Raw genomic sequence first — 19945 nt, 5'->3', positions numbered from 1 at the left:
TGCAAAAGTACCTGTATCAAGGCCGTTGTGTTAACAAGTTTTCATTTATACAAAGTAAATTCATTATCACATTGAAGTTAGAACAAAAGAAAAATGAAATAATAATAGAGCCCGCAATTGAAGGGGAGCTACACGCAGAAATCCTGAGAATGAAGCTGTGGCTACATGGAAAGTATCAATGAAGTCAAGAGCCACACTGAATAATCAACCAGACACACTGCATGCTACTACAAGTAAAACATGAGAGGGAGAGAAAGGAGCAGAGGAAGCACAGCCACATGCAGATGCAGTGGATCCGAGGACTTTGAGATGAAATGTATTAACAAGCGTAGATCTGTCAGATTGATAATTCTCTTAAATACCTATAAGAAATATCATACTTAAATTAATAACTATTTCATTAAAACTTTATAAAATTCTCTCATGTTGATCAAAAATAATAATTAAGTACACACAGGAGAAGCCAATGGATTACATATTTGTATAAATTACTAAAGGAATGATTATATACCTCTACGGTTGAAAGTACATTGACATTAAATGTTGGTTGATATTGACTTCTGTGAAAAGCAAACTTTCTTTCGAAATTACAAACTCAGAAAAGGGCAGCAAGAGAATATATAATACATGAAATAATAATAATAATTTTGCCACGTCACCTTTTGGAAATATAATATTGTGGCTCACGTGATGTGGGACAAATTAGGAAGTGAATTAAGAAGTGATCAATCATTTCACTTTAACCAAAAAGTTAGAAACAATTTAAGAGGTCGGAATTAACGCACCAAGACAGCCATGAGCTGTGTTTCCCCACGTCAGCACGCCACGGTTCCACACAAGAGCAGCGTGAGCGTAACCAGCAGCAAGGATGGAGGGAGGTCTGCCACGCTCGGCTGGCTTCTTCTTCTTCTCGTCGCAATCGTCACCTGCATCACGCTCCTTGGATATGCTCCAACCCATCAACTCAGGAAAGTACGAGGCTCGACCACCAGACCGCTTGCGACTCAGATACAGCATCACCTTAATGTACATCTCGAGCAATTCCTCAATTGGGTGGTGCACACCAGAGTCCTCCTGCAAATAAAGGAACACATTTTTTTCAATTGAATCAATAGAGCCACATTTTATTGAATGAACACAACATTGTAATTGGTTTGCAGTTTATAAATTCCCATTTTATTGGAAGCTAAAGCCCTTATATGTATACATTTATGTGTGAACGTTTTTGCCTCGTAAAAACTTGATGTTACACTTAAAATATATTGTAGTGATTTTCTATGCAAATAAACAATTTTTTAGGGTTTTTCTCATAATGGTAAAAATAAATGAGTTTAACATGGTGAACACTGACCAACTGTGATGGTCTGGTGGCTGTGACATAAACTGAGGTCCAACCTTAATTTCTCTACTTTCTCTTATGTGGCGACATTTAGTAGCTCTTCCACTTTATTCATCAGAAGGTATTGTAAATGAGGTGAGCCTAGCTCAAGTTGCACATCCTTAGGAGCACTGTTACTTATGCTTATTTTTACATGTCACAGTGAAACTTGTCTTAAGCGGCCAACAAGTGGGGCAAAATATTTGGGACCACTTAAAGGTGAGGAGACCACAGAGCAGGTGAGAGAGGAAATGCCAATCAATCTGTTGCCCTACATTTTTGCGTAACCCTGAATTCTTAATTCCGTCAACTCAAGACAAGCCAAATTATTTTATAGCCTCAGTGTCACTGAAGATGTGAAGTTCTAAAACAAGAAGAAAAACTAGCAGACAGTGAAAGACATGATTAAATATAAAGTACCAACCAGTGACTCACTCCCAGCGGATGAGACCTTGAAGCCATATTGACCCTGAGTATCACAAGAAAATAGCCTCTGCATACTGGGGGAAAAGATTGGTGAAGAGGGGTCATACAGGACTGCCAGTCTCTGGAAAAAAAACACACAAAAAGAGGGAGAATCATCATGGTGAAACGATTGAATTGGCATGAAAATAACCTTCTAATAACAGGAAATGAAACGGGCAACCTCAACAGAGTTTCCGAGTCACATACCTGCAGACTAGGGGCGCTCAGCATGGACAGAAATGAAGTGACAAAGTTGAGATGAACGGTGGCCAGTTGAGGTCTTTCCAGCAGGGGCTGCAACAGGGCTTCATCGCTCAAGCACTCCCAGAGGCTGGCTGTAAACACAGAGCGTGCACGAATGGCAAACGACTTACAAATCTCAAAATTGCAAAAGAAAAGAAACGCCAACAAGGAGACATCGCCTAAGTGATGTTCGGGATCTGGATGCGGATGTTATTTTCTAAAACTATATAGGTAAGGTAGAAAAAGTGTCACAGCTTTCTTCCACATAGACCCGGGTTCGAGAGATATTCGCATGTAAAGATTTCGCGCAGCATCACATCCCTTGAGTAATCGCTGCCTCTCAGTAACGGCCGTGGCGGTGCGGTCTAGGGCACTAGTCCTTTAACCTGTAGGAAGTGTCCTGGTAAGGCACAAATCGGAGTTTTGCTTGAAATCCAAAAATTCATATTAATTTAAAAAATCGCGAAGTAACTAAATAAAACGAACGGGGATAAAATTTAACAGTGCTTTCAAAAATTAGAAGAGAAAAAATATTGCAGTCACTGGGACTCAAACCTGGTACACTTCCTACAGGTTAAAGGACTAGCGCCCTAGACCGCACCGCCACGGCCGTAGTTGAGAGGTGACGATTACTCAAGGGATGTGATGCTGCGTGAAATCTTTACATGCGAATATCTCTCGAACCCGGGCCCATGTGGAAGAAAGCCATGAATCTTTTTCTACCATACCTGTATAGTTTCAGAAAATAACATCTGCTTCCAGATCCTGAACATCACTTAGGCGATGTCTCCTTGCAAGAACTAAGAATTTATGGTACGTATCGCATTGAGAGGTGCATGCAAGCTTAACACCGTAAAGAAAAATATCCAAGGATGGAGAGACCAAGAAAGGGAAGTATCTAGTCATGACATTTTTGATTTCGGAAGAAAAGCTAAATTCGAAATATGAATTTGGTTTCAAAGAGCAAATCACTTCATAGCGATTGCTTCTGAACTCTGAAAATGCACCAATGCCAAAGATGGCAACAAATTACCGGATAAAAGTGAGATTTGCAGGGATAAATTTGACTTTAAATTACATGTTGAGCAGTTTTTGAATCATCCATACCACCAAGCATGCAATTTCTCATTCCATTCCCCAAGGAATGCCCACCACTTTGAATTAGGCAGTATTTCGAATTAGCACAGTTCAAATTAACAAGGTTTTAATGTAAAATGTAGAGCCTAATTAATTATGGCTACTAAGTGATGAAAGAAAATTTTTGAATGATTACGTGTTTGTGAAAATTTTGATAAAATGTAATGAAAATCGTTAAGCAAAAATTGGTAACAAATATATGGATTCACTGGATTCTATAAGAAATAAATCACCAAACTTTTCTAGTTTTAAAATGGTATTTTTTTTATTCCACACCTCTTCACTTTCTTCCACGTTTTTCAGATCTGTGGCAACTCTCCTGAGACCAAAGATTCTTGCAGTACTAAGTCACATGCACTTTTTTCAAAAGGTAGAGACCCATGTGTTGCATGGATTCAATTATTCTATGGCTCACTTAACTCAAAGATAGCACACTCACTCAGTGACATAACCCAAAGGTTGGTTTGAATGGGTGAGGGTAGAGCTCACTCATAACAAGCCACAGTAGGGTGGTCCTTATTTTTTAAGTTTTCGAATTTCTTTTGGGACGCCCCCCAGTTTTGTTCTATTTGGTGGGAAAATAAATTGTGTAAATTATTTTTGCAATCGGATGCCGGGAAAACGTACCGCATCGCACTTAAAGTTTAGGAATTTTGTGTTGTTTGGGTGTTTTTCGGACATAACTTGAGATAATGTCACTCTCGGGTTATTCTATCACTTTTCTGTTTTTTACAACGACTCATTAGACATTTATATTGTATAACCTCAAATATCTTTCATTTCTGCCCATTGGTTCTCGGGATATCGCACCAAGAGTGAGTGCGTGCCACCCCAGGCAACACTTTGGGTGCCACGTGGGTTTTCCCCAATTTACATGATTTATTTTCTCACCAAATGGTACAAAACTGGGGGGGGGGGGGTCCCAAAAGAAATTCGAAAACTTTAAAAATAAGGACCACCCTAATGCCACAGACATTTGAAATCCATAGGCACACTCAGTTCCTTCCTTTCCCTGGGCCATCATGCACCATGACAGATTCGTCTCAGACTGCCTTTACGCTTCACCCACAATGTGAACACAAAATCCTTTGGTTAGCAGACAAACACCCAGATGGTTACCATGCCTCCTCAAATATACATAATCTCTACCTTTGGGAAGCTCATAACATGGATGGAGGGAGATCTACTCACGGTCCAGTAAAGAAGCAGCCACTGACGTGAGCGCAAATGGGTGGCTATGGCTTTGTGAAGGCTCTGTTCCACCTCCATCATTACTTCGACTAGCTGCCACTGACTGCAGGAGGCGGGAAAGGCTGGTCAAAGCCTCTCGATGCAGCCCACGCTGACTGCATAGGAAGCGCAAAGGTTCCCACAAAGCAGTTTGCCCCACAACACTCACAGCCAGCACCTCATCATAATGCTGGTTGTCATGCAGGAAACGGCTGGTGGAGCAAAAGACACATTGCACCACTAAGAATGTAACATTAACAAAAACTTCTTTAGAAGAAAGGAATACACATTTGCTACAGGTTTTCAACGCAGAAAACATGACTATGTTCCCGTTACATTCGAGTGTCAGAAAACTGAGATAAAAACAACTACATACATATTCAGATTCTATAAATAATTCCTTGAATATAATACAGATTTGATCTAAATTTTTTTAAATCTCTGCAGAAGAGATGGGTCGAATACCAGATTTCTCGAACTCGAAAATCGATTTCAAATAGTAAATCATAACTCGAAAACTAGCGTCGAATAATAGTGGTCCCATTTTTCATGGTTTCCATTTCCATGGCATATACAACCACTCACGTGCCTCACTGACTCACCTACCAATGGATACATATTCCTGACCACTTCAACAAGAGTTGGAGAGCTGAAAATCTGCAATGAGGCAGGGAGCAAAACTGATTTAAAGGAGATTTTAAGTAGAAAACCCTCACTTACCCCAGAAGAAAATTCAAAATAGCACAAATTCCAGTTTCCCCATCCACGCCTCTGGTTGCTGGCCCCCAACACCTTGACCTTAACACCTTGGCATGGAACATTAGCCTTTGTTAAGATGGTGGGAGGAGCAGTGCCATTTGGCATGATTTATATTCCTGTTAAACCCTGCTATCAAGAGAAATGTCTGAACCTTGCAGGGCCTCCCAAAAATACTGCAGGTTTACAAAGCCCAAGCAGCAACATTACAGAAATTTATTTTTTTCAGGAATACTAATCGTGTGGCAGATTAGGATTACGTTCTTCCAATCGAAGCATCAAATTCTCTCCTCCTTTTCCTCAAACATAATCAAAATTCGTTCATTCTGGCAACAATTAAGAGAAACTCTTGTGATAATGTGCAATTTTGAAGTAAAATTGCATGATAACACATCGTAAAATACTTTCTAGCTGACATATTTGCTACAGAGATAATAGGTATTTCTCCATGCATTATGTATGGAAAGGGGCTGAGACTGGTATTATGATTGAGTAGTAAGGAGGTTTTCATAAAATTTCCTTACATGGAGAGCCACTGCATTGGGTTTCACTGTACAAGGGGATGATGGAGAAGAAATGACGGGGAAAGAAAAAGTTTGTCACCCAAAACCTCAAGAGACTGCTGATTGGAATTTCAGAACTCACAGGAACTTTCCAAGCAAGCTGGACGAGTAGGTGCGCCCCCGGGAAGGCTCGGCATTGTTGGCCTCAGCACCACTGGGTGCAGCATTCTGTGCAGTGGTGGCGGCAGCAGATGCCGCAGCCGATCTCAGCACTCGCTCCACGTGAGCCATCACGGCCAAATTGGAGAGGTGGATGCGCTCAGAGGGGGAGAGGTCCTTGCCCCCAGTGCCAGCACTCGAAGCACCAAACACCGTCTCAATGAAACCCAAAAGCTCCACTGAATGACCACCCGCAGCAAATTTAAGTACACTCTTCAGGTGACGACACTGCAATACACATGATGAGAATCAATCAGGGTTGAAGCACAAAGATGTAGCAATTTATTCATTTTCCAATGCTTCATATGAGAAGGGAAATTTCTGTGAATAGGTTCAGAATCTGTGAATAGGTTCAGCTTTCTAATAACAAAATAAATATCATCCACTAGGAAAGCTAACTACAAAACTAAAGCTCACAGCCAAATTCAGTGGGCTTTGAATCTTTGAGTATTGATACATAATCATCAATGGACCTTATTGATGGACCTTAACCCACAAACAAATACAGTGGAAGCCCCTTATAACGAAAGCTGTTGGGAACAGAGAAATCTGTCGCTATAGTGAGTTGTCGTTGTTACCAAATGCAATTACATCGTCACAAAAAAATCACTCATCAGGCGTCACCACGGCTGTTTCTGACGAGAGGCGAAAATTGCAGCATGATAGCCGTTTTAAATCATTATTTTGAACATTTAATTCACTAATGATCATATTCACTTGCAATCTATGATCAAATCATATGTATTTATGCAGGATGCTATATGCCGAGGCATTAAGAAGTCGATTTTAAAAGTCCCAGCTTCAGACTCACTCGTACTGAACTGTGCATTATGAGCTGTTATTATCCTTATTTCTTGGATGCTCCGAATATACATGTCATAACTACCAGTTATGGCTATGCATCTGACTATTAAATGCTAAAACTTCGGAATCTGTTCAAAAATTCATACCTTCTATCTCTCCGAGTAGTAATGAAAATGATGGGTGGCTACTGCAATTGGGTGACGAAAGGAGCATGATAAAATTTTAGGGTTCCACATGAGCATTGCAATTCTATCTTTCTCAGGTTAACGGCAGAATGAAGGTGGAAGTAATCTTCTTATGCTTCAAGTCTGCCTGTATGAATGGTTTACTATCGTGTTTCAAAACAGCCGACTCAAATGCTATCGGAATCATGAAACCGAACAGCATTACGGCATCTAAAAGCATATTAGTCATATCAATTATCTTCGGTGGAAAGGGTGAATAACTGTTTCAAATAAATAGAAGGACAAATGATAAACGAAGTCCACTCTTTGTCTGTCTGTTAGCAATATTTATGTTTTGTAGAGATTCACGCAATCAGACGCAATATCAGCGGACGTAGAGACCTCTAGCGGCAGTAGCGCACACTTTTTGATAGGAATGCTGACTGGAACTGAAGAACCCTCGTAGTGTTAGGCGGCAATAACACAATTTTAACGTTTCTTAGTTCTATTGGTGGGTGGGCTGGGCAATTGTCAATGAATAATAGTACTTTTTTATTCCTTCCACCAATCCTGGCATCAAACGCTCGTAACCACTGTGTGAAGATAGCAGCCGTCATCCAAGCATTTTTATTTGCTTCGTAAGTGCAAGGGAGAGTTTTAACTCCCTTAAAACATCGGGGATGGGTGGATTTCCCCACCACGAACGGTTTTAACTTATCTGAACCATCCATATTGGCGCATAAAAGAACAGTTACGCGGTCTTTACTTTTCTTCCCTCCTTTGCAGCAGGTCCGTTCGAGTGGCGAGAGTTTTGTTCGGGAGAAAGTTAAAATATATGCCCGTCTCATCCGCGTTGTAAATATCGCAGGGGCTGTAATTGTCCAAATAGTCTGTAAGGACCGGAGCCCAGCCTTCCACAGCATTAACGTCAACACTTGATGACGTCAAAATAACGATGATAACGTCAAAACCACGAGAAAAGAGCAATTTCTAGCCGTGGATGCTCTCCGGGCCGCAGGTGTTTTTGAGTGCTTGGACGCCCTTCTTTAAGTACTGCCGAACGAATTTGTTCTTTTTTCTTTAAAATAGTGAACAATGTCGATGTATTAATTCCAAATCGCCTCGCTATTTCACTCTTTGAACACTTTCACAATCTGCAATAATTCTCATTTTGATTTTTAAATCCAAGGACTTGCGTTTACCAGCCATGGTGCTAGCAGACGGGCGGAATAATTTTTAACCTCACTGCGGAGGCGCGGGAGGGAGATGACAAAAGAGCAATGAAATGTGTACTCGAGAAATTTATTAAGGAAAGAAGAATAGGAGAATACGGAACATGTAGACGTCGACGTTGGTGGAAAAAATGCCGTTTTAAAAGCATTGTATTCCAGAGATGTGGCACGTGGTCAAAAAGTCAACCTGTCGTAATTACGAATGGCGCAAGAGAGGAATCGAGCCATTATCGTTATTACGAATTTATTTTACATTTAAATCATAGGGTTTAAAATGGTTCCTTAGGTAGCTGTCGCTAATTCGAGCTTGTCGCTATATCCCGTACTCGTTATAAGGGGCTTCCACTGTAGCTTCACCTCAGTTGAACAAAAAATGATACCAGCTACATGGATGACAAGTACCTTATCAATGAGCTAATAACCAGGGATGTTCACATTAATTGCTAAGGGTAAAATTTCCCTTTGACCTCCAACCACCGACCCAAAGTATTCATGTTCCCTTAATCCCATGGCATATCTAAGCTTTTCATGGCATTTGGAGTTAGAGAGGGGCCAGACATGCAACCAAAGGAAAAAAAATTAAGTTGAATGGTTTCAAGTCTCAGGAGCAAATTGAAACAGGTACTGAACTCCACACAGCATAAAATGAAACCATACAAATTATCAGCTGACCACAAAAAAATATTACGTACCTGGAACTACATCAATCATATTTTAGTCTATAACGAAGGCTTAATTAGCCAATAAGGTAGTTTCCTTCATCAAAGAAAACAAAAGGCATTGATTGCGATTCTTACCCACCATTAGTGTATTCATAATATACAAATTATTTGGGTTTTAGAAATACCAGTTTAGGCGAATGGCAATGGTCAATTTTAACCACATTTGAAAAAGGCCAGATTGGCACCCATGCGATGCCACTCCACGTGACATCACAGGGACATAGTTTATATACGAGTAGATAGGAGTTTTACATCATCTGAGATTACCAATGCATGCATGAGGCACAGAGCTCGGGGAAACATGGCTTAATAATCACCTATGTATTAAAACTGGCTATGGTCGGAAAGTTTCCTTCATTTGATAAGGTATTAATAATCCATAATTAAGCCAAGCACTACCTGCTAGCAGCCTGCATCAGCAGCCTGCACCTAGCGGCACACATTTTCTCGCCCCAAGGTAACCTCACTTTGCGGCAGCAGGAACCAGAATGATGTCACATGGGCTTTTCCCGGCATTCATACTTAGCCGTCGCGTTTTCGCGAGCTTGAAAATTTTCACTTTTCATTTAATAGCGAAAAAGAGATATCGTCATTTAAAAATCTAAAAGTGTGAAATGCATACTCCAGGAGTAATAATCTTTCGATTTAGGCAGTAAAAAATGATAGGAAAAACCACCCTATTGTGCTGAAATGAGGCACAGTGGAAGCTCAGTATAACAAGGTCTCACATTCCATGGAAAATCACTCTCTAAATCAGGAGCTCTTTATATTCAATGGTGAAGTATGAAGCCCCTCTATTCCAATTTAAAACCTTATTCAACCCCTTTTCTATAATATTTGTGCCACTCTAAGACCTACATTAGCCTTAACTTGCTTATTAAACTATAAATTTGCAAAAATAGTTATTGCCGATGGTTTCTACTGTAACCGGTGCCTTCTGTCTGATTACATTTTGACGTGGGAGATGGGAGTGCGACGGTAAAGGAAGGCCGTTGTTTCTTTAGATATATGTTCGTCTGTATGTGTGAGTGAGTGTAAGAGGGTTTTTGAGTGTGTGTTATGAATCATTGAGTCCCCATTTGATGTTTCCCCATTTTCCTCCCCACAAAGATGTGAAATGCTCTCCCCTTCCCTCCTAAAGTGTGCACATCGTACGGTCAAGTAGAAGAAGAACGTGGTTTCCTCCCCCCCCCCCCTCCGTGTCCTTGGTGAAGTGACGTCCATCCCCAAGTGCATCATCCTTTTTTTTTCTTTTTCTCCCCTGACCCTCCCTGGTGTTCCCTCCCCTCAATGACTATATAACGTGGTGCACCAAAGAAAAAGGGCTTCTTTTTTTTGGCGGTTCCACGTAATAAAATACGCTCCTAAGAGTAGGCGGAGTGTGGGAGACGGCAGAAGAGGAAGTTGGTGGAAAGATCCTGAGAGACACAGAGGAAGAGGGTGCTAGATACGAGTAGGAGTTGTACGGTAGACTCGTGGTGCCAAGGAAAGAATCTCCCAACTGTTGCCAAGAGGTCATCCCCACCCGTGAACCTGCCAGAGAGGACGTAGGGCAGCTTATGGAATCGCCACCATCAGCAGATCGAGAGCCCCGAAAATTCAACAAATTGTAAGAGAAAAAGCCACGAAATCCCATCATTCATTTCCCCCCCCCCCCCAAATAATAATAATAATAATCTTTATTTGCCGGAAAGACAATTATATGCAATACATAAATTGTATAAGGCACGTCAAAAACACAGGTTGGGTACAAATAAAAGATATAAGGCACAAACAGCAAAGTGAGGTGAGCATATATAATATTACTGTGACAGGTACTCTGATATAGAGTAAAAGCAGCCTGAAAGTAAAAAGTCTTTCAGCTTGTTTTTAAATACCCCTTGACTCATGGGATCTTTTAGCTCCATAGGGAGCTTATTGTACAAAAGTAGACTCATAAATTGTTCACCACAGGCAGCACTTTTAGTCCGTACATAGGGGACATGCAAATCTTTGTGCTGCCTCGTATAATGAGTGTGAATGCTGGCGTTTGGGACAAAGTCTTGGAAGTTAGTCTTTACTTTGAGAAGTATGGTGAATATATAAAGACAGGGCACAGGTAATATTCGTAGATCTTTAAACAATGGCCGACAGGGTGTCCGATAGGGTTTGTTGGACAATAAGCGTACCACTCTTTTTTGAATTTTGAATATGGTAACGGCATGTGGAGATGAACCCCAATGCAGAATGCTGTACAGAACATGAGAGTGGAATTCACCATAATACAAGAGTAGCAGAACATCTAGTGACACAGTGGAGCGTATATACCTGATTAGATAACACACAGAACTGAGCTTACGTGCCAATTCGCTGATATGCATTGCCCAGGAAAGATTAGAATCAATAGTCACACCCAAAAACTTTGTACTCTCAACTTGTGGTATACATGCACCGTTAAGGTCCACAGTGATCTGCCTATTATTTTTTCCAATATTTGTGAAGTAGATAAGTTGAGATTTACAAACATTAGGCTTCAAACAATTTTTAACACACCATTTATACAACTGCTGGGATACAGAGTTAGCAGAGGTACATAAGCTATTCACTTGAGATGAAGTAACCACAAAATTGGCATCATCAGCATATAACACTGGGGTGATATCAGAGGATCGAGAGACAAAGTTAGTGAGATCATTCACATATACTAAAAACAAGATAGGGCCAAGAACAGATCCTTGGGGGACACCTTGGGAAATAACTTTTGGTGGGGAAATAAATTTCACACCATTGGACACTACAGCAACAGTCCGTGATCTGTTGGCGAGGTATGATTCCAACCAGAGAAATGGAATACCTCTAATACCAAAATAGGATATCTTATTCATAAGAATTTTAAGGTTGACACTATCAAAGGCCTTAGATAAGTCATAGAACAAGCCAAGTACTTCAGCTTTGTTGTCTAGAGCATTCAGAATTATATTGACTGCCTGAGAAATAGCTTGGGAAGTTGATCTTTTCTTTCGAAAACCATATTGATGGGGAGAAAGATTCAGAAGAAAAGTCCCACTCCACCAAGTCAAGAAGAGAATTGATTAAAAAGGTTTATAAAGTTCCCCCCGCACAAGTAGAGAAGATGACAGTACCACCCCCTTTTACAGTGTGAACTTCAGTGCAATATCTATTTCGTTGTTTCATATTTCCATTCCCCCCCTTTTCTTTTTTTTGTTTCTTTTTATATTTGTCCCCTTTTCTTGTGGTTTTCGTATGGGTTACGAATGTGAAAACGTGTAGCATGATTCTTTTTTCTTTTGGGTTTAGGTTAAGGACTTAAATTTTTCTGTTGTGCAGCCTAGTGAATTATGCGTTGTATTTCTTTGAATCCAAGGAAAAGAAGTTCATTGTTCCTTTTGTTATTGACTTGATTGTATTTGTAAATGATCATATTTAAAACTTATTAAATATATGTTGAGCGAACTACGCAGTCAAACGGCTTTCTTTATCCTAACGCTACTGTCTCAGGTCTCGTCACCCCTAAATTTCCCTCTCCTTCCCTTTCCCAAACCCCATTCCCTCGTCCGAGGTGCATGGGACATCCCCGCCACACCTCTGCCCTCCCCTTTTGCCCTCCCATTTCCCTTTCCCCGAGTTACACTACAGACGATTCATTTGAGGCTTTGTGCCTAAGGGCTTCCCATTTCCAACTCATCTTGAAAATAAGCACATGCAATTTTAAAGATATAGAAAATTTCTGGGAGAATTTAAGGGCAATAATTATGCAAATGAATACAGCACTCATGTGAGTACGCACACAAGTTATTCCCTTACACTGAAAAAATGTTTTACTCACGGCAGGGAATGCAAAACTGCCTTTCAGCCATACAGTAAGGCCGTTTTCCAATCCACGTAGTATGCACTCATTCCCTTGATCCCTTTCTCCCTTGCACCCTGTTCCCTTACTAATGCTCTACTGGAGCCATAAAGTTTGAACGGAAATAATGCGAACTATTGGCAGTAACGAAATGTGACGCACGGGGTAGTGTTAGAATATCTGGTGGTTGATTTAAGAATCAATTTCACCTTTATACTTATATTTTTGCATGCGAAGAGCAAGAATTCACAATGCCGATATAATATAACGTAGAAGAGCTCACATAATAAACACAAAATTACTTAAAACTCCAGTTCAAGATTTCTGAGTTTTCGATTGCCGCCATTTTGACGTCCACTTCCTACGAGGGGAAGGGAGCGAGGGAGCATCCCCGTTCCCTAGTTCACTTACCCTTCGTTCCCTTGCGCCCTCAACCGATTGGATCCACCCTTGCTGTCGTCACATCCGTAAGTTGACGATCGAAAAGTGCACGAAGGGTGAATAATTGCGAATTGGAAAACGGCCTAAGTCCTCTACTTACGAATTTGGAAAAATCAAAGCGTGCCCGAAATTTCAAATTTGGCACCTTTGAGGTTAGCCAACACAATGCAGGGTGGCATAGGGGAACTCACACTTAGGGCACAGTCTAATCAAAGTACCATTTCAAAAATGCATGTAAAAGATGTACCTTTTTTCCCAAAAATTGCAGCCGAAAATAGAGGTCATCACTTACTCGAATTTCTCCCCCTGTCGCAAGTCCAAAGGGGAACTGAGGGGCCCTGGATGCCAGCGTGAGTCAATCATCTGAAACGCTAGGTCAAAAACAAGCAGGAGGTAGGGGAGTTTCTCCCTTAGTGACCTGCTTCTACAATGCTCCTGTTTGCATTTCTTACTCGTAAGCATCGTGCCATCGCATCAGTACCTAAGAGGTGAACATGGAAAAGATTGTCCATGGTTTTTCGCTCCAGAGGGTGCCCTGATTTTACTGCCACAAGTGGTCATCCCACAGCATTTATACTGCGTTTAGTAATCGCATATCAAACTTAGAGTAATGCATACTTTTGAAGGTCAATATCTGGTTAATAGTCGACATCTATCTTGCAGAGTAATTTCCATTGAGCTAAGGGCCTGATTTTTCAAAAATCATATTCAGACGCCATAATAAGGATTATTGCAATTGAAAATTATATTGGTGTTGAAACCTGCTGTTTAAAAAATTCGAACGAGTGTGTACATCGTTGGACTTAATGGCGAAATCGAAAATGCTTGTAAGTGAAGAGCACAGATGGAGAGGTAGAGGGGAAGGAGCACGCTCCCTCCCTTTCAAGCAACGAGGCTACAAGCGAGGGAAAAAGGGACTAACACGTCCGATCTTGCATGTGACATTGTTGTCTTCAAAGCGAAGGGGCAAAGACGCAGCACTATCATATACTCAAGTTTGCGTTGCCTGAAGTTTCAAGTCCACCTCGTCTTGTTTGAATGCGGTCATGCTACACTTGTTCCTTCCCGTTTGGACCATGTTGAATATTAGCAGCCGTGTTGTGACTACATACAAATCTTTGGGTCAATAAATTAGAGCTTAAAAAATGCTGTAAGATATGCATTGCGTTAGGTCTCATTCTTTTTTGAACCTAGTGCGTGTCATACAATCACAGAATTACTGAAAGCTATCGAGATACCTTCGAGCTCAGTAGGTAACTCACCTAGCATTTGGCCTCCAGAATTGGGAGAATTGAACCTGGTAGACCGAAAAAGGTCAGTTGATGAGATGGGGTAGGGATAAAACATGTTTCCATTGTTCCCGTGTAATTTGATATTTTCCATTGAAGTTATGATTTATGGCCTGTGTGGTCTCAGAAAGGAAAAAAAAAAACATTCGAGGCATAGGCTGATGGAGGCCTGAGGGTGGTTTTGTGAAATCTACAATGTCTTTACTTTTGACGTGATTATTATCCTTAGGTGCTGAGATTCCCCCGATTGTTGTTGAATCTCTTTAGAAGATTCACGCTATATGCCTGTCGTATTTTGCCTTAAAATTTTCCACAGCTGAAATTATGTCGCAATACTCCTACAAGAGCTCTTATTTAAAATTGTCCACGAGTAGGAAAATCATTGCAGTGCAACAGCATATAAAAAGAGAGCATCGGAACTCTTTCCACTCCTTCTTGTAGGACGTCGCATTCACGAAAGCATTTATTTAAAATTTCGGATCCAGATTCGATTTCTTTAGCAAACTTGTGTACCAAGTATACAGAGAAGGGCATTATCCATGGATTTTTGGATCCGAGGTATCCTATCTGGCCATTCTTAGTAAGCATCATAAGGTTAAGATTACAAATGAATGCTTACTTATCTCCGAGCGCCATACAATTCGTGTAAATTTAGCTGAAAAATGCTGCGTACATTTTTAGTATTGAAAGTGGAAATTTTGATAATTGTCCAAAGTCCTGGCATCTGCAACACCGCACGATAGGATAAAAAAATGCAGCAAAAATTTTTTTTCTTCAAATCCAATGCTGAAATTTTGGGTGGGTTTCTTACACAGGTGCGTCTCTTACAATACATTATCAATGACATCGTAGTAAAGTCAGGAGCTGTTCTGCATTTTGCACATTTTTCCTCCCGCAGTCAGCGAAATTTTTTCGGTGCCAGCCGCGTCACACACGCAGCATCGTGAGTTAACGCAAAATTGTAATGCACTGTTGCACTCTGCAGGATAACTACACTTTTCGTTGCCATCCTTAGGTTTCTCAACTCACAAACGAGGTCTTGGAATGCATCTCGTTAGTATGTCAAGGACTTGCTGCATTGAAAATAATGGGCAATTTCATAAAAATTGTAGTAGACAAAGAATTTGAAATTGTTTGAATAGTAGTAGACAATGACCACATAAATATAATGACATGTTTCCCCAAAAAACAGTGTCGTTATAAACAGTGATAAAAAAGGGTGGTTATCAATTTTGTAGTGACATCAAAGCATAACATGTTTTCCATGAGCATGTCGAAAACAGTGCAGAGGGCGAAAATGGGTTACAAACAAACTGTCGACCACAGAGAAATGAGAAAGCAAACTTTAGGTACCAGGCTCAGAAAAAACTTACCCTGGATAACTTGTAAAATGAGATTGCTTGAGTGAATGACTTAGATGCCAGCTCCAAGTCTCCAGCGACTTCAAGCAAATGCTGCAAGTTGAGCCCAAAGACTTGAGCCACTCGTTCTGCTTCTTCTAGTTCCCCATTCTTTAGAGCAAGGTCCAGGAAAAGTTCACTTGGGCATTGCCTGTTTCATATGAGTCCATGCATTAAAGAGTAGCCTGTATGCTAGCAAAGTTTACCATCAATTTAAAACAGTTCTAATAGAATTGATACCTTCAATTAGTGAGCAACTTCAGCATTGCCCTCTGATAATTCATAAATCATCATCAACAATGGCATCAACAATGGCATCAACAATTCCTTAATCAGAATGTGAGCTCAAGGATTGGAATTCATGAGGCTCAAACAATAAAAAATTGTATTGAATGATTAATTTCTGAGGATGATAAAACAACAAAATACAAGAGTCAAATGCATATATTTTATATTAATTTAATTTTTAATAAAGTTTTCCAGCCACACTCTTAACAACATTTGCCTAAAATTTGCAACTTCTGCCTCGGTATTTTCTCAGATGTTAAGTTTTTATCTTTGAAATAAAGGCTAATTTTGACCAAAGTCCACTCAATATTTACTCTAGAAACTTCAAAATGGTAATGCCAATATTGAATGAGTAATAAGAGGTGAAAAAGGACTGGTTGAGAGGGAGGGATGCATCTTCTTAATGAAGCTGTTATTAACTATCACTCAGAAGCACATTATCAAAACCTCTCAGCATCATTTCTACTTGATTCATTCTGTCAATTCCAAATTATATTTTAATAGTGATTCAGCATGGACAAACCTAAGCTGGAGTTCGTAGACCCCACAAGTGGTCACCACGATACATGTGTCAGTCTCCTTAGATTCCACCGACACTGAGCCCATGGTGACCTCACGAGCCTTGAGTGGGGGTCCGTTGGCCCACTGGCCACTCACAGAGACGGGTTCCACCATCTTGAGGTGGTTCACGTCAGCCAGCGCAGCGGCAGTTGCTGCAGCAGCCTGGGAGCTCCTGATGGGCACCGGCGGAGTCCCCCTCTTCACCCCACCCCCACCTCCCCTCAGGGAAGTCGTCCTCTCCTGCCCACCACCAACGGCAGTCTTCTTGAACAGTCCCACCACCCGCTCCCCACCCGAAAAGCTGAACTTTTGAATCACCGACTCCGGATTATACTCCTGGAAATCGAATAAAGAACATGTTCATGTCAGTTGAGATACCAACACCATTTATGTGCTAAGAAAGACCTTAGACAAAATACAGGCAATCCCTGGGATATAAACTGGAAGACATGGTTGCCAATCTGATCGGTTACAATTCAGAGGTGATAATTATGGTACCTAAGGGTAGTATACAGTCAGAAAACCAAATCTCAAAAACTAACATGCCACAAACTGAATCATTTTCAACACATGCATGCAAATTTTATGATAAACACTACTACACATAGTAATAAATATAAATCATAAAACTACCGCGATAACTAATGTGGACATAGTACATACAGTAGAATCTAATTTACGAAGTCAATGGAACCTAATTTTTCAAACAATTTCAACCAGAGAGTTTGAAAAGGGTGGTTCCATCCCCGTGCTGTGGGCTGCATGCATTTGTCACCAGGGAGGCACATGATTGCCCTAAAAAATATAACATCACTCACTTCCTAAGGCCAGTCTGAAGTGAAAGAGTCTCACATCATGACAGCCAGTTGCCATGGATATTGCTGCATTTTTTCCTAACAAATTTCAGTAACAGGTTTTGCCTGCTATAAGGATATTTTGAACAGAGAGCTTCTGATTTCTACAGTACTTTTAAGCCATGTTCTCACTAATAAAAGCTGCTACATATATATTTATGACCTCAACAGACGACATTAGCATACATACATAAGGCTCCTCCACGCTCTCATCCCTGGTGAAAATGAACTGTTCGCTTAACTGTTCGTAAGCTGTGCACGTACTGTGCAAACGGTTCATGAAGTGTTTGGGAATTGTTCGCACGCTCTAACCTGGTACCCATGAACGGCCCATGAATGGAACGCCTTGTGCACGGCTCCTGCACAGTTGGACATGAATGCTTCCTGAACAGATATTTTAGTTCTGCACATCTCCTCTACAGTTACTAAATGAAACAATTTAGCCATGATTCACTATTTTACATAATTGATGATCATTAACATATCACCACGAATTAAGGAAAACAACCATCATTGTGTTCATAATTTTCTAAGCAAAATTAGGATCAGATATTGACTTAGAACTTGACAAATTTCCTAGGCCGTTTATGAAGTGTTTGGGAATTGTTCACACGCTCTAACCTGGTACCCACAAACGGCCCATGAATGGAACGTCTTGTGCACGGCTTCAGCACAGTTGGCCAAGAACGCTTCCTGAACAGATTATTAAATTCAATAGCCCAAGCCATTTCTTCCACAGTTACTAAATGTAAAATTTAATTAATGCTATTCATGATTCACTATTTTGCATAAATGATAAGCATGAATCAAAAGAAACATGAATGAGTGCATTATAAGGGAAGACATTTAAAATTAGGGCTAATATGTTAAAAAATTCAAAAGTGCTAACTGTGAGTGAATGTTTATGCTAAGTTATTGGTGAAATACGATAAAATTGCCAAATTGGTATAATGAGGGTGATATATATTTACATTGACAGTTTTAATAAAAGTGTAAATATATAAGTACAAATGTTTTGAGGTTGCTATGCATTTACAACAATAATGTGAGCAAAGTAAATAAAGTGGTGAATGTGTGACTTTCAAATACAATCCTGAGCTTGGACAATAACTGAAAGTACTGCAAATAAGCCTCGAAAGCTTGAATACCGTATAAGCTTGTGTTAGAGGCGCACACGTGTAAGAGGCGCACCCCTATTTTGAGGATCGAAGCTATAAAGAAAAAAAAATTGCGACATTTTTTTAATCCTATCGTGCGGTGTTGCAGTCGTATGCCTGGAATATCGACAGTTATCGAAATGTCCTCTTTCAGTACTATTTGAAAGAGGAAATTTTGATAACTGCGGCGGCATAAGAGGGAGTAGAAAGAGTTCCGATCCTCTCTTTGCATACGCCATCGCTCTACGTTGCTTGTCCTACTCACGAACAATTTTGTTTAAAAGCTCTCGCAGGAGTATTGCAATAGAATTGCAGCCGTGGAAAATTTTAAGGCAAAACACGACAGGCAAATGGCATGAGCTTTCCCAAGAGGTTGAACAACAATTGGGGCAATCTCAGCGCCGTAGGATAATAACCACGTCGTAGATTTTAGGCCCCTTGCACACGCACCGATTTTGGATGGCCGGTAAAATATCGGCCGTCCACATTCCAATAGTGAACAATGGGAGAGCATTGGAGCTTGCACACGTACCGACCACACGCCGGCACCGGCAAAATGCCGGTTAGCTGCCGGCTATTGTCACTGTGGATCGCCGACGCCGGCTCAAAAACTTAGCAACATATCGTTTGACCGGTAAAAATCCGGCGTGTGTGCAAGCATCACTTCGCCGGTAAAATATCGGCCAATATTTTACCGGCCGTCCAAAATCGGTGTGTGTGCAAGGGGCCTAACGGAACTACACTCGGCTCTCCATCAGCTAATGCCTCTGCCGTTTTTTTCCTTTCCGAGACTCCACAGGAAAATATCAAGTTACAGGGGAACAATGGAAACGTGTTTCATCCCTACCCTATTCCACCAACTGACCTTTTTCGGTCTACCAGGTTCAATTCCCCGAGTTTCTGGAGGTCAAATGCTACGTGAGTCACCTTCTGAGCTTGAAGATATCTCGATATCTTTCAGCAATTGTATGACACGCACGAGGTTCTAAAAAGAATTAGACCAAACGCGGCGTATATCTTACAGCATTTAAGTTTTTTGAGCTTTGATTGATTGACACAAAGATTTATAGCTAAAATAAGGCTACTAATATTCAACATAGTCCAAACAGCACAATTTCGAAAGAAACAAGCGTAGCATAAGCGCATTCAAACAAGACGAGACGGACTGGAAACTCAGGCAACGCAAACTGCGTATATCACATTGCTGCGCCTTCGCCCCTTCGCTTTAAAGGCAACAACGTCACATGCAAGATCG

At 40.7% G+C, this 19945-nt stretch overlaps 1 protein-coding gene across 1 annotated transcript in view; it reads right to left on the bottom strand.

The window, feature by feature from the left end:
* LOC124155755 overlaps window positions 1-19945 on the bottom strand; it is a 66479-nt gene that overhangs the window by 25428 nt on the left and 21106 nt on the right. The window contains exons 8-14 of the mRNA XM_046529844.1: window positions 16642-17015; window positions 15804-15981; window positions 5855-6159; window positions 4415-4665; window positions 2051-2178; window positions 1803-1925; window positions 786-1074 (exon numbers count right to left, since the gene is read on the bottom strand). Coding sequence (XP_046385800.1) covers window positions 786-1074; window positions 1803-1925; window positions 2051-2178; window positions 4415-4665; window positions 5855-6159; window positions 15804-15981; window positions 16642-17015 — 1648 coding nt within the window. The remainder of the gene's footprint in view (window positions 1-785; window positions 1075-1802; window positions 1926-2050; window positions 2179-4414; window positions 4666-5854; window positions 6160-15803; window positions 15982-16641; window positions 17016-19945) is intronic.

The sequence above is a fragment of the Ischnura elegans genome, chromosome 1, assembly GCF_921293095.1.
Source record: "Ischnura elegans chromosome 1, ioIscEleg1.1, whole genome shotgun sequence".
In the NCBI taxonomy this organism is placed as follows: domain Eukaryota; kingdom Metazoa; phylum Arthropoda; class Insecta; order Odonata; family Coenagrionidae; genus Ischnura; species Ischnura elegans.
Note: the sequence above shows the minus strand (reverse complement) of the source record. Positions and strands in the feature narration are given on the sequence as shown.